Below are 15720 nucleotides of genomic sequence, written 5' to 3' on the forward strand. Positions count from 1 at the left end.
TGTGTGCAAGTTACTATGGAAACATGCTCAGAGGATGATTCTGTATGTATATTGCCTAGTACATCCTTATGAGGTATTCATTAATGAATGTTAGTATTCTTCCTGTTGTACAGGACAAGTGAAATGCCTTCTAGAAAACTAATATTGAACATGTTGGAAAATATTTAAAATAGTTATGTAACTGAGTAAATTATCAAGTAATGTGTTAACAGATTTAAAAAAACCTGAAAAGGACTACTGTTCCTACTATGTAGGACAGCTTTATTTTATTTTACATGAAAAACTTCTGTACTAATTATTAGTTTCACATTAGACTTAATGGGATACTGAAATTCTTTTCATGTTGACTATATAACAGAGACGATATGTCCTGTTGAGAAGGATATCACCTATAATAAGAAATAATCTGATTAGTTTGAATCAAAGTTACTTTTACATGAGTTAATAATGCACATATATGTTTCCTACTTGAGTAGCATCATCAACACTATTTAGTGGATACCTTTAGGTGACAAGATGTAAGAAGGAAAAGAAAAGCTGTGTAGCAAATGATCAGGTAATACCACTTCTTTAAAAAATTACAATTCTAAACACCATTTCAAACAGCAAACTTTCACTATATGTTTCTGTTAATTTGTAATATCAGATAGCCCATCTTTTTTATTTTTAAGTTTCAGTATAAGATTAATACAAAGTGAGTGACAGACTAGATGACATTGTTAGTAGACATGATTTGTATAATTTGTGCTTTTCTTGCTGAAAGGGTTTTTTTCATGTAGTAAAATACATTTATTCAAAAATGGAGAGGTACAGTACATTATAATTCCAAGGAAATTTTTATATTAAAATGCATATTTTGGCTTAAATTGGAAAGGATTTCATTTAATACCTAAGTAAGGAGATTCACATTCAAGGCCCAAATCTTATCTATATTACCATACGTTTCTAATTACATGTTATTTTAAGCTTATTTATTTTAAACCATGATTACAGAGTTGATGTATGGGAATATATTGAAGGTATAACCTTATTATATTTACTGGTCTTTTGGTTTAATTCTCTACAACTTCAAAATAGTACTGTGGTATGAAATAACAGAATTATATTTACTCAGGTAAAAACAAGTTCTGAACTGAGTCCTTCATCATATTTTTCTAAAGAACTCACTTCTCATGAGCAAGTATTTAATATCACATAGCTGGAAAAGCATTATATTATTGAAACAAATTTTTTCTTTAACTATACCCCAATATCTTGAATATGTATGTGTTTCAGGCCACTTGCAATTAAACTATAAATTTAGATGATATCTTGACTACAACATTAAACACAACTAAGATTTTCAAGTAAACACATTTACAAATCATAATGCCATTGTGCTGTTCTCTGAAGACTAAAAGCTCTGCTTGTTGGGAAAAGTCAGGTAGGTCTTTTTAAGCAATTGAAGTTCTGTTTTCCTTCTAAACGTTCCTTTACTAATTTTTCCAAAGAGAAAAGATGCTCATCTGCATCTTCTGGCACAAGGCTTCTAATGGAATTTGCAAGTTCAAAAAGATATTCTGTATTTTTTCCACTTGGACCAGCTGCATTAAAAATTTGTTCAGCAATGTCTTCCAGAGGTGCAGGACCAAGATAATTAGGATTATCACATGTTCCAATATATAGCAACACAGAGAATGGTTCTGTTGTGGAATCTTTTGGATAAAAATTGACTGTTGTGGTCCTGTAGCCTCCTTTCTCTCTGAAGTCAAGGTATGCTTTTACTTCTTCTTCCTTTCCTACTGGCAGTCTGTAAGCAACACCCCATACACAACCCTGTTGAAAAATGAAAAGAATATATTATTTAGTTTTTACAAGGCTAAAATAGGTGAAGATATATTATGATGTAAGAAAATATCTTGTATATTCTTAGAAATCAGTGCAGTTTTGCTTCACTTAATGTGCACCAAACAGGTATATTCTAAACAGTAAAGGAAATCAGCATTTTACATTCTTCAATCTGAATAAATGATTGCCTTGTATACCAGGATATTTATCTTTGTTTAAGTTTTTCAAATTATGTCTTTTAACTAATGGGACTGAAATTAAAATACCAGGTCTTCATTTAGTCATTAAATATAGTTCTAAAGCTTTAAATCCATAAACATTTCACTGATGGTATAGGGGCAGCAGTTTCCAAACTGCTTCAGGGAGTGTTGTAGCCACCCTGAAGCCTACTTCAGGGCTTCTGGATATAAGTGTTGGCGTGCTGGCTGGGAGGGGTTTGACCCCCAACCCCCTTCAGCTGGAGGTGAGTATCACTTATATATTTGGTGTTCCCTTATTTGCAGAAAGTGTTCTGTATTTTAAAAGCTCTGTAATAAAGTAATCAACTATTAAGGCGATAGGTTCATTTATCTGTTCATTTCTTCACTGCCTAAACTTTCAAATATCCTTTGTAAATTACTGTATCCAGAATACTAAATGGCAACCTCTTTGTCAAGAGAGCCCATGAACAGTGTCAGTAAAAGCAGTGTACTTCAGCTGCAAAGATTCTTTGTAGTATTAATAAAATATCTGTGATATAAGCAAGATTTATAGTTTGTAACACAGATTTCCTAGTTTCTTGACAACCTTTAATTATTAACTTGATTATTAAACTTTAGGTTGCTAAGCATCTTGAATAAATTAACATTCTATAGAAACAAAGTGGTTTTATTAACTCTAATTAGGAGTTTTACCAGTTTGAAGCCATTTTTATAGATGCTTTTCCTAATGTAAGTTATGAAAGCATTTCATAATTTCACCATTCATCTGCTGTTGCTAGCTGCTTGATTTTATATATCAGAGTCCTTTCTAAAGTTAAATATTTAACTTCATAATATAAAATTTGAATCTCAGTAAAATGATTGAAAATATTTAAGAAACAGAACTACGAGGTAAATAAAAGTTTTCTAGTGCTCTAAACTTTTTAAAAAACCTCTTGTGCTCTTGATAAAATTAGGCAGTAAAGAAAGTGATAGTTCATGACTGGGATTTTTGCTGAAATATTAGAATCCTAGCAAATGAGAGGAAAGCTTTAGGGTTTCATTTGATTCTTAGTGGTAGTCTGTCTGAGGGCAGGCTCCATTAATTTCAAAGGAGACCACAAAATTCTCAGTCAATAAACTCATCAAGAAAGGAAAAATGAGACTATATGCCATTGTTTTTTTTGTTGTCTACCTTGAATTCTGTATTCCAGCTTTTCCCAACAGATGAAAAGAAATACAACAAATACAGAGAGGAATTCTAGACTCAGTGTAGTTCAAATTGTCTGTGATGACTGCTAATAAAATTTCATTGATTATTAAAACTGAGAAACATCTTAACATTTTATGATTAAAGACTATACAAAAAAGAATAATTATACCATACCGCAGGATCTTCAACAAGAGTCACAACTCTTCCGGGCTGTTTTAAAAAAGTAAAAAAAAAAAATATTTTTTTTCCCGAATTAAAGTTCAATAACTGAGCATTAGCAACTTACTGTTGACGTGGAATATTTTAACTTTGTTGGCTCATACTAAACACTTTTTCAAAAGTACTTATTTTTTATGATAAATTTTAAAATGAATTAAGAGAGTCTACCTTATCCAAATTATCTTGGCCTTTATAAAAGATTCTCTTTAATTTGTATATAATAGGTATATTATGTTCACTTAGAATTGATATATTAAAAAACACACACATGTGACTAAGGCTCATCTAAAATGAAAAGCAAAAGGAAGAAGCAATTATAAATAAATGTTCTGATCACTTTTTTCTCTTCAGGAAAAAAAGATTGCTATAGTTTCACTGAGGAACAAAACATGACATTCCAGGGTGCTTTCCTATTGGGAAGTGGTTCTCAAACTTAAGTGTAGATCAGAATTACCTGGAGGTAGTTCCTGATTCTGTAGGTATGGAGCAGTCTAAGAATTTGCTTTTTTTTTTTTTCAAATACAATTCCTACCTGGTGCCAAAGTCTGTGTCTACTGACTTGTTATCATTAGTGAGAAAGTTGAGTTGTAAGCCACAATTTTACCTACTTGTATGCCTATTGTGTGGCACATAGCGAACTTACATCATTCAGATATTTGTGTCATCCTTGTTGCTATTTCCTTCTAGTCTTTGTCCATTTGTATAGATAATTCATAATCATGGAACGCATGGAATTTTGGATTATGTTTTTTATTTAATTATATTTTACTGTTTGTCTTCTCATCCATTTTAATAGTTGCATAATATTCTACTGTCAACTATAATTTAAACATTCTTGTATTGTTGGACATTTATATTTGACTTATTTTCTATTTAAGATAATGCTAAAGTGAGGATACATATATTGGTGTGGGTCATGTAGCTATTGCCATGTTACCTTCAATATCAAAGTGAATATGGAGCTATTTATTGAATACCTATTCTGGGCTGTAGAGAAGATAAAACCTTGATTCCTGCTTTCAGGAGCTTATATTGTAATTCTGGAATATGAACTTAACATGTGAAATAGGTAGAGAATACTTAAGGGCTATGATGTATACTATTTATTAAGTGCAGTAAGAATTCTGAGTCTTGGGTAGTCAGAAAGAAAGACAAAATTCTGGCAAAAGGGCACTGTGACTCAAGATTTATGAGTGAGGGTCTAGAAGCAAGATTATACCAGGCCAAGTGTCTGACTTTAGCAGAGGGTCCTCCATGTATGGAAGATGACTCAGAAACATAACTGGAGAAATAGGATAGAGTCAGATTTGAGATTGGAGTTGAAACTGGGGGTCAATGGAAAAGAAGAAGCCACTGAAATTTGGGAGAAAAAGGAAATGAAGAGCTACTGTAGCACTTGAGTAGTAGGTGACTGGCATGATAAAAGAAGTGCTTTGGGAAGATGGGTGTGGTAAAGTATATAGTATGCACGTTCAAGTGCGAAGGAGGTAGACTGTGCGTAAGAAATGTTAGTGGTGGAGGGGACAAGTTCTGCATTCCACCTTTTCTTTCCTTCCCCTTTCACCAGACTAGTCACCAATTTTTGGTAGCTCTATCTTCTGATTATCTTCTGAATCTGGTTTCTCTTCATCCTTCAGTTGTCTCCTTAGGGATTTCGCTGCCTGCCTCCAGACTGTTCTCTACTTGGCCCTAGATTGACTTTCTGGTGCAAAAATTGGGCCACTCACTTCTGTGCTTTGAATTTTTCAGGGTTGTAATATTCTACAGGATAAAATAATTATTTTGCATGGGTTAACTACAAACCTCATTTCTTAACCACTTTCCCTCTCAAGCTGTAATGAATTATTTATGACTTTTACAGACATTCACATCTTTGGATATACTAGTTCCCAGTGTGGAATGCGTTTCCTTCTTTAGAATCCCTTGGATATCCTCCTACCACTCTCTCCATAAAGGCTTGGCTGTCTGCCCAGATGACTTTGCAGCAGCTCCTTCTAAACTCTCATTGCTCCTTTTATTCATTTCCCTTATAGCACTTATCAGGTATTGTTTGCATAGGTGTCTCCCACTTACATGTGAGTACTCAGTAGTAATTGTTGAAAGGAGGAGAGGTAGTAAAGTCCTCGATGTAGGTGGTGGCAATTGAAACAGAAAACAAAGAGCATATATAGGGAGTCATTAAGGGAAAATAGATTTGTCCCTGTGACTGCTTATGGATGAAACAGACATTGACTCTTGGCACTTCTGATATATTTACTCACAAATATTTTCTAAAATTTAAGCTGTTTATCCCTAAAATAAAATATATTATTGGGAAACAGTGTAAATTTGTAAATGCACTTAAATGTGTTTTGGGGGTATTGAAACTGAAGAAGGGGTCTTGGAAGCTGAATGGGATTGGAGTATGCTGTGAAATATGAGTCATGATGGGTGCTTTCATTGGGTAATGAGTAATGTTTCTGATCTACATCTAGAAAAGTGAGGGATTTAGTAAATATTCATGATTATCTCTTGTGTTAAAATGTTTTCTCTTTGAAATTGAAATATATTCTTTCTGATATGAAAATTTTTTCACATTTAAATAAATCCTTAATTTGATGAGAACTGGCCAGTTTTGTTAGAAATAAATGAGATGCTTAATTAAACTTAGGAAGATACTAAAGTTAAATGAAGCTAAAAAGAAAGCATAATTTAGTAAAGAAAGTAAGTTTGGTATTTTTCCTACAAATGTCACATTGCAGTATGTGGAAATGAGTCCAACATTTGTTTAATAATATCACGTTTCATATGTAATGATCATATGCTCACTAGAAGCATATGTTGCTGTAAAAACATAGTCCTATATAGCATTTATATTATTCTAATTTGCTAGATATTTCTGTAGCCTTTTATATTCTTGTTTGTCAGACAGTTAATATTTATAAAAGGCTGGTGATCCATTATAATAAAAAATGTGAAGTAAGATAATGTTCTTTCCAGTTTTCTTAATAGAACATTATATTTAGAAAATGTTTAGTGCCTTAGGCTTTCCTTTAATATGCTAGGATGGATTCTTCAAATAAAAGTAGGTATCAAACTATTAGCCATTGTGTTTTTTCCCCAAATTTCCTGCCCTATATTTTAGTATATTCAAGTAAAAAGAGAGATATTGGCTTTTATAGCTACCTTTTTCTTTTTTAAAGACTCATGAACTGTTGTATTGGCATGACAGTTTCTTATCATCGGTTTGTTTTGACGGTGTACATAACTCATTATGCTGTGTACCAAACAAACATCTTGGTTGAGACTAGAGTAGTAAAATATGCTATATAACCACGCTCATAAGTAATTAATACTTGGTCATTGAAATTGAAGCCTGGGTTAAGGCATTCTTCAGAACGGCAGTTTTAAGTGCCCATATCTGACAACTCTAAAGGCATTTTATTTAACTTAGTTCTTTGAAGTCTTAAATATTATTTTATAACACTCTTGAAGATACCTTGGCCATGAAGTTTCTGTTGGCCTGTAAATGTGCATTTGTGGTAAATCAGCCCTCTGTTTTCAAGTCATCTGTCTGCCTTAAAGCCAAATTCTTAATTCACCAACTCTAGTTGAGGTAGAACAGCTTTTAACTTTTTGTGATTTCCATCCTATGTCTCATTGATGAGCAGGTGCAAACTACAGCCTTCCTCTCTTCCCTTTTCCATGATGCAAGACTACAGGTATTTCTTTGGAATTAACCTCAATCTCTTGCTACATCTGATTTCTAGCATTTTAGATACTGTGCTTTTGAACCAATATTAATTTCTTTTTTAAAAAAGTGGTAATCAAGCTCATATAACTCTCAGAGTATTTTAGAGAATATGTAAGCAGTTAAACACTTTGTACTCTTCTAAAAGTTAGGAGGTTAACTATAATAAGTGTTCAACTTATCCAAATTATCAGTTACTCAAAATTTAGTTTTCCTTATGGATTAGTTGTTTTGCAGCCAAAATGAGGCTGATTTGCATAAGCAGTGAGCTCTTATTCTCTTTTCACATATATTAAGATAAATGTCTCTGCATGGCTGACTGAAAAATGGATCAAAGAACTTACATTTTGCATTTATAATTTAGAGGAGAACCACTGAGAAAAAAAAACATTAAAATAATGCTGGATATAGTATTGGTACTTTGCTATTTAGGTAACAAAGCGGGACTCACTTAACTTGGGAAGTACCGGACAACCAACGTGATCAAAGTAAGGTAATTTTGGAAACTAGTTCTTCTGTGACCTTAGGTGTCAATAAAATAAAACCTTTGGAAAGATACTAAAAAACTCCAGAAATAACATGCACGTTTAAACTCAGACCAGTCAAAGCCTGGCAGAATGCAGAAATGCCAATAAACTTAATTGCAAAAAAGCTGAATTTGCTAGTTGATTTTAGTATTTCAACTCCGTGGTGACAGGAAGGTTTATCTTCCCACCTTTTGGGGGGAGGCAGTAGTTGCCAAGAGATGGGGTCCCCTCCCAGCACGCTAGCCTTGTGCGAGTTTACGCCCACCCTTCTTCCTCTTCAAGAACTACCTACCACCAAGCATGTCAAGTGGCTTCGGAAGGACTGCCTTTGGTTTGAGAGGGAGTGGGGGCAGGTGGCCGAGGAAGGTACACAGAGAGGTAGAAGCATTATAAACTATTTCATGAGTTTACTCGGCTGTTGGGGTGTTAAGTCCCACAGAGCTGGGCCAGGAGATGGGGAGCAGTGAGCCGGGGTCAGTAAGTGTGGGGGACTGGTTAGCGCCTCACCTTGCCAGGAACCCCGCGGTGGTCGATGCTGCCCTGCCAGAAGCGCCTGCTGTAGCCTGAGATATATCCAACCACCTTGTCCTGATAGGGGAAGTCCACCTTCCAGATGAGGGACCCGTAACCAAAAACCCACATCCTTCCCTTGCTCTTCCTCCTTGGTGGCGGCGGCAGCAGCGGTAGCGGTGGCGGCTGTCCCCTCGGCGTGGTCTCTGAGCTGCAGGCAGGGACTACAGCTTTCCAGACGCAAGAAACCGGCTGCGCAGGCGCAAAGTCTGCACTCCCTGCTTGGGGACGCAAAGCACACTGGGACTTGCAGTTCGAAGAATGTTTTCCTACTCCAGCTCAGTCAGTTATTATTATTTTTTTTTTTGCTTGCTTAGGGTATCCGGAAGCATTGACTTCCTCTGAACTAAGCAATGGATTTTTTCAGCAGCCTCTGTAAATCACCCTACCTTTCCTGAGGTGCGCGTGGTCAGAGGACTACATTACCCAGAATCCTTTTATGGGTTTAGTGGTTCTAAGATTGGAACTGTCTTCTGTTTTTTAAATGCAGAGAGGAAGAAGAGAGGGTGGGAATCGTGGCTGGTGTGGTCTAGATACGGAGGCGAGCTGTTTATTGGTACCGCAGTTGGTACGTAGAAAGACATTTTGTTACGGTTTGAAAACTGGATTTGCAGGGAATGTAATCTGTATTTTTACATTAAAAAAATCTTTCTACCTGTCGAATAAAAGCAGAAAGTTTACTACAGAAGTTTTGTGCCTGTAGAAGAGCTGTTGAATATTATTTCAACAAAAATTGCTTGCATATTTAAATTTTCTGCGTGAAACGACCTTATTCATCTTTAGTATTCTCAGGAGTCACTCAGAAAAGTGTAGGCAGGCAAAGGTTTTTAGCTCGTGTATAGGCTTTGGAAGCCATATGTGAGACCTCCTGAAGTTGTATACAAGATTTGGGATCTGTGTACATTTTTCTGGGGAGAAATTTAATAGCTTTCATGAGTTTATCCAACAGGTCAAGTATCCTAAAAAATGTTTTGATCTGAAGGCTAGAGCTACTGCTCCAAAATACTGTTTAGGAAGCTCACTTGGACCATCAGTGCAGTGTTTCTGTATGTGAAAGCAGAAGCTTTAACAAATGATGATTCTTTCTTGAGGATTTCTGTTGGTAGTCTTTAGCTTTATAAAAGAATGCTAGAACATCCAGGTTCATGGAGTATTATTTATGCTCTTAAGAAATCAGCAGGAAAATGTCACAAAGAAAAACTTAATTTAGGAATAATCAGGTCTGGGCTTCCCTGGTGGCACAGTGGTTAAGAATCCGCCTGCTAATGCAGGGAACACGGGTTCAAGCTCTGGTCTGGGAAGATCCCGCGTACTGCGGAGCAACTAAGCTCGTGAGTCACAACTACTGAGCCTGCGCTCTAAAGCCTGTGAGCCACAACTACTGAGCCCACGTGCCACAACTACTGAAGCCCGTGCGCCTAGAGCCCATGCTTCGCAACAAGAGAAGCCACTGCTATGAGAAGCCCCGCGAACCTGCAATGAAGAGTAGCCCCCTCTCCCCACAGCTGAAGAAAAGCCTGTGCACAGCAACGAAGACCCACGCAGCCAAAAATAAAATAACTAAATTTATATATAAAAAAAAGAATAACCAGGTCTTTTAATTTTCTGCAAGCTGTGGTTTCACATTGCCTGGAATGGTTAGTTCCCCCCCAAATTTTTCGAAAAATTTCAAACATACAGAAAAGTTAGAAAAAAAGAACATGGTGACCATTTATACACTCTCCACATGGGTCCGATAATTAACATTATGCCATAGTTGCTTTACTCTTTTTCTCTTTATATACTTTTAAATCTAAAACCTTTTGGGCTTCCCTGGTGGCGCAGTGGTTGAGAGTCTGCCTGCTGATGCAGGGGACACGGGTTCGTGCCCCGGTCCGGGAGGATTCCACATGCCGCGGAGCGGCTGGGCCCGTGAGCCATGGCCGCTGAGCCTGCGCGTCCGGAGCCTGTGCTCTGCAACGGGAGAGGCCACAACAGTGAGAGGCCCGCATACCACCAAAAAAAGAAAAAATAAATAAAACCTTTGAAGTAAGCTGCATGTGTTGTGACTTCACTGCTAAATACTTCTAAGAATAAGGACATTTTCCTGATAACCATAATGCCATTATCACATCTAAGAATACTAACGATAATTACATCATCAAATATCTATTCCGTCTTCAAATTACCTTAATTGCCTGAAAATTTATTTTTGTAGCTGATATTTTGTTTACCAGTTCAGGTCTAGGTGATGTTTATGTATCATACATATTTGTTATTACATTGTATGTATTTTGTTGTTTGAGTCTGTACTCTCTATTTTAGTCTAGAACATAGGGAGGTTTTATTAAGGGAGATCTTAACAGTTTATTCATGTTGACTAGTTGGTATTAAAGGTTGAAGAGAACGATCCTGCTATTATAGTACATGTCTTTTGGCTTCTCTTTCCCTTAAGCGGAAAGATATTATCCAGTTCTGTTAATTTTTTCAGATTATTGTGTATTAATCTGGATCTGTTAACATTATTTGTAACTGTGAGAAAACCCAGTAAATTTAGAAGGGGATTCTTATCTGTTTTTACTTGAAGTTGTTTTTCATGTCTTTGGAATAGTATTCTTATATGTGTGTTTGTGTGTGGTTTTCCTATGTATGAAAAAAGTTTTTTTCTATTAGATGAGTATGCTTATAAATAGACCTAAAATGTGTGATTTGTTCTTTTTTGTGAAATTTGGATGTAATGGCCTTGGCTAGAAGTAATATATTTAAAAACATACAGCTTACCATTCAAGATTCTCCATTGTTTGGCTATGTCTGTAACCTCATTTTTCTACTATTCTTTTTTTACCTAATCCTCCTTCCAAGGTAAATTGTTTCCATTATTCACTGAACCTTACTCACCCTTGCTTGTTCATTTCCGTAATTTGGGTTATATTTTTTCTTCTACCCAAGAAATGCTATTTTACATGTTATCTCTTTGTCACAGCCTCCCTTATCTTTTAGGCACAGCTCATATCCCCCACCAAGTTGAAGTAGTTTTCCCCTTCTTTGATTACTCATGGCTCTTTATCTGTACTTCTCTTATGGCATTTTCTGCTATTTTGAATCACATATATTTGTCATTTCTGTGACACAGTACATAACTTGAGATAGAATCTGTGTCTATGTCATCTCTTTTTTTTTAAGACATCCAAAAAGTTTTATTTATTTATTTTACCATCTTTTTTAGAGTACAGTTGCTTCACAATGGTGTGTTACTTTCTGCTTTATAACAAAGTGAATCAGCTATACATATACATACATCCCCATATCTCCTCCCGCTTGTGTCTCCCTCCCACCCTCCCTATCCCACCCCTCTAGGTGGTCACAAAGCAGGAGCTGATCTCCCTGTGCTTTGCAGCTGCTTCCCACTAGCTAGCTGTTTTACATTTGGTAGTATATATAAGTCCATGCCACTCTCTCACTTCATCCCAGCTTACTCTTCCCCCTCCCCACGTCCTCAAGTCCGTTCTCTACGTCTGTATCTTTATTCCTGTCCTGCCCCTAGGTTCCTCAGAACCACTTATTTTTTTAGGTTCCATATATATGTGTTAGCATATGGTATTTGTTTTTCTCTTTCTGACTTACTTCACTCTATATGACAGACTTGAGGTCCATCCACTTCACTACAAATAATTCAGTTTCGTTTCTTTTTCTGACTGAGTAATATTCCATTGTATATATGTACCACATCTTCTTTATCCATTCATTTGTTGATGGACACTTAGGTTGCCTCCATGTCCTGGCTATTGTAAATAGTGCTGCGATGAACATTGTGGTACATGACTCTTTTTGAATTACGGTTTTCTCAGGGTATATGCCCAGTAGTGGGATTGCTGGGTCATATGGTAGTTCTATTTGTAGTTGTTTAGGGAACCTGCATACTGTTCTCCATAGTGGCTGTATCAATATACATTCCCACCAACAGTGCAAGAGTGTTCCCTTTTCTCCACACCCTTTCCAGCATTTATTGTTTGTACATTTTTTTGATGATGGCCATTCTGACTGGTGTGAGGTGAATACCTCATTGTAGTTTTGATTTGCATTTCTCTAATGCTTAGTGATGTTGAGCATCCTTTCATGTGTTTATTGGCAATCTGTATGTCTTCTTTGGAGAAATGTCTATGTAGGTCTTCTGCCCATTTTTGGATTGGGTTGTTTGTTTTTTGGATATTGAGCTGCATGAGCTGCTTGTAAATTTTGGAGATTAATCCTTTGTCAGTTGCTTCATTTGCAAATATTTTCTCCCATTCTGAGGGTTGTCTTTTGGTCTTGTTTATGGTTTCCTTTGCTGTGCAAAAGCTTTGAAGTTTCATTATGTCCCATTTGTTTATTATTGTTTTCATTTCCATTACTCTAGGAGGTGGGTCAAAAAAGATCTTGCTGTGATTTATGTCAAAAAGTGTTCTTCCTGTGTTTTCCTCTAAGAGTTTTATAGTGTCCAGTCTGACATTTAGGTCTTTAATCCATTTTGAGTTTATTTTTGTATATGGTGTTAGGGAGTATTCTAATTTCATTCTTTTACATGTAGCTGTCCTGTTTGCCCAGCCCCACTTATTGAAGAGGCTGTCTTTTCTCCATTGTATATTCTTGACTCCTTTATCAAAAATAAGGTGACCATATGTGCGTGGGTTTATCTCTGGGTTTTCTGTCCTGTTACATTGATCTATATTTCTGTTTTTTTGCCAGTACCATACTACTTGATTACTATCGCTTTATAGTATAGTCTGAAGTCTGGGAGCCTGATTCTTCCAGCTCCGTTTTTCTCTCTCGATTGCTTTGGCTCTTTGGGGTCTTGTGTTTCCATACAAATTGTGAAATTTTTTGTTCTAGTTCTGTGAAAAATGCTAGTGGTAGTTTGATAGGGATTGCATTGAATCTGTAGATTGCTTCGGGTTGTATAGTCATTTTCACAATGTTGATTCTTCCAGTCCAAGAATGTGGTATATCTCTCCATCTGTTTGTATCATCTTTAATTTCTTTCATGAGTGTCTTATAGTTTTCTGCATACAGGTCTTTTGTCTCCTTAGGTAGATTTATTCCTAGGTATTTTATTCTTTTCGTTGCAGTGGTAAATGGGAGTGTTCCCTTAATTTCTCTTTCAGATTTTTCATCATTAGTGTATAGGAATGCAAGAGATTTCTGAGCATTAATTTTGTATCCTTCTACTTTAACAAATTCATTGATCAGCTGTAGTAGTTTTCTGGCAGCATGTTTAGCATTCTCTGTGTATAGTATCATGTCATCTGCAAACAGTGACAGCTTTACTTTTTCTTTACCGATTTGGATTCCTTTTATTTCTTTTCGTCTCTGACTACTGTGGCTAAAACTTCCAAATCTATGTTGAATACTAATGGTGGGAGTGGACAGCCTTGTCTTGTTCCTGATCTTAGAAGAAATGCTTTCAGTTTTTCACCATTGAGAACGATGTTGGCTGTGAGTTTGTCATATATGGCCTTTATTATGTTGAGGTAAGTTCCCTCTATGCCTACTTTCTGGAGGGTTTTTATCATAAATGGGTGTTGAATTTTATCAAAAGCTTTGTGTGCATCATTTGAGATGATCATATGGTTTTACTCCTTCAATTTGTTAATATGGAGTATCACATTGATTGATTTGCATATATTGAAGAATCTTTGTATTCTTGGGATAAACCCCATTTGAATATGGTGTATGATCCTTTTAATGTTCTGTTGGATTCTGTTTGCTAGTATTTTATTGAGGATTTTTGCATCTATGTTCATCAGTGATATTGGCTTGTAGTTGTCTTTCTTTGTGACATCTTTGTCTGGTTTTGTTATCAGGCTGATGATGTTGCCTTGTAGAATGAGTTTGAGAGTGTTCTTCCCTCTACTATATTTTGGAAGAGTTTGAAAAGGATAGGTGTTAGCTCTTCTCTAAATGTTTGATAGAATTCGCCTGTGAAGCCATCTAGTCCAGGACTGTTGTTTGTTGGAAGATTTTTAATCACAGTCTCAATTTCAGTGCTTGTGATTGGTCTGTTTATATTTTCGATTTGTTCCTGGTTCAGTCTTGGAAGGTTGTGCTTTTCTAAGAATTTGTCCATTTCTTCCAGGTTGTCCATTTTACTGGCATAGAGTTGCTTGTAGTAATCTCTCATGATCCTTTGTATTTCTGCAGTGTCAGTTGTTACTTCTCCATTTTCATTTCTAATTCTTTTGATTTGAGTCTTATCCCTTTTTGTCTTGATGAGTCTGGCTAATGGTTTATCAATTTTGTTTATCTTCTCAAAGAACCAGCTTTTAGTTTTATTGATCTTTGCTATTCCCTTCATATATTTTTCATTTATTTCTGATCTGATCTTTTTGATTTCTTTCCTTCTGCTAACTTTGGTTTTTTAAATTCTTTCTCTCATTGCTTTAGATGTAAGGTTAGGTTGTTTATTTGAGATGTTTCTTGTTCCTTGAGGTAGAATTGTATTGCTTATAAACTTCCCTCTTAGAAGTGCTTTTGCTGCATCCCGTAGGTTTTGGGTCGTTATGTTTTCATTGTCATTTGTTTCTAGGTATTTATTGATTTCCTTTTTGATTTCTTCAGTGATCTCTTGGTTATTAAGTAGTGTATTGTGTACCCTCCATGTGTCTGTATTTTTTACAGGTTTTTTCCTGTAATTGATATGTAGTCTAATAGCATTGTGGTCGGAAAAGATACTTGATACGATTTCAGTTTTCTTAAATTTACCAAGGCTTGATTTGTGACCCAAGATATGATCTATTTTGGAGAATGTTCCATGAGCACTTGAGAAGAAAGTGTATTCTGTTGTTTTTGGATGGAATATCCTATAAATATCAGTTAGGCCCATCTTGTTTAATGTGTCATTTAAAGCTTGTGTTTCCTTATTTATTTTCATTTTGGTTGATCTCTCCATTGGTGAAAGTGGGGTGTTAAAGTCCCCTACTATGATGGTGTTACTGTCGATTTCCCCTTTTAATGGGTGTTAGCATTTGCCTTATGTATTGAGGTGCTCCTATGTTGGGTGCAGAAATATTTACAGTTGTTATACCTTCTTATTGGGTTGATCCCTTAATCATTATGTAGTGTCCTCCTTTGTCTCTTTAACAGTCTTTATTTTAAAGTCTATTTTGTCTGATATGAGAATTGTTACTCCTGCTTTCTTTTGATTTCCATTTGCATGGAATATCTTTTTCCATCCCCTCACTTTCAGTCTGTATGTGTCCCTAGGTCTGAAGTGGGTCTCTGTAGACAGCATATAAAGGGGTCTTGTTTTTCTATCCCTTCAGCCAGTCTGTGTCTTTTGGTTGGAGCATTTAATCCATTTACATTTAAGGTAATTGTCAATATGTATGTTCCTATGACCATTTTCTTAATTGTTTTGGGTTTGTTATTGTAGGTCTTTTCCTTCTCTTGTGTTTCCTGCCTAGAGATGTTCCTTTAGCATTTGTTGTGAAGCTGGTTTGG

General features: G+C 35.9%; 2 protein-coding genes across 6 annotated transcripts in view; one reads left to right on the forward strand and one right to left on the reverse strand.

The window, feature by feature from the left end:
• The window catches only part of ASB3 (ankyrin repeat and SOCS box containing 3), a 94288-nt gene that overhangs the window by 13323 nt on the left and 65245 nt on the right, over positions 1 to 15720 (forward strand). Inside the window, exon 1 of one of the 4 annotated variants that reach the window (XM_029232328.1) lies at positions 8773 to 8833. The exons of the other annotated variants lie outside the window; for them this stretch is intronic. The gene's annotated coding sequence lies outside the window, so the exon portion shown is untranslated. Of the gene's footprint in view, positions 1 to 8772; positions 8834 to 15720 lie in introns of those variants that run through there. 4 annotated transcript variants of the gene reach the window in all.
• Positions 470 to 8452, reverse strand: CHAC2 (ChaC cation transport regulator homolog 2). 2 transcript variants are annotated; one of them, XM_029232334.1, is made up of 3 exons: positions 8203 to 8337; positions 3394 to 3429; positions 470 to 1815 (listed from the first exon to the last, which is right to left on the reverse strand). In XM_029232334.1, the coding sequence occupies exons 1-3, from the start codon at positions 8335 to 8337 to the stop codon at positions 1420 to 1422; spliced, it is 567 nt and encodes a 188-aa protein (XP_029088167.1). In that variant the 3' UTR covers positions 470 to 1419. The 2 variants fall into 2 exon arrangements, with proteins under 2 accessions (XP_029088167.1, XP_029088168.1); XM_029232335.1 differs by lacking the exon at positions 3394 to 3429 and having other exon boundaries at positions 553 to 1815; positions 8203 to 8452.

Source organism: Monodon monoceros, unplaced genomic scaffold (assembly GCF_005190385.1).
Source record: "Monodon monoceros isolate NGI ecotype Baffin Bay Population unplaced genomic scaffold, NGI_Narwhal_1 Super_Scaffold_19, whole genome shotgun sequence".
Taxonomy (NCBI): domain Eukaryota; kingdom Metazoa; phylum Chordata; class Mammalia; order Artiodactyla; family Monodontidae; genus Monodon; species Monodon monoceros.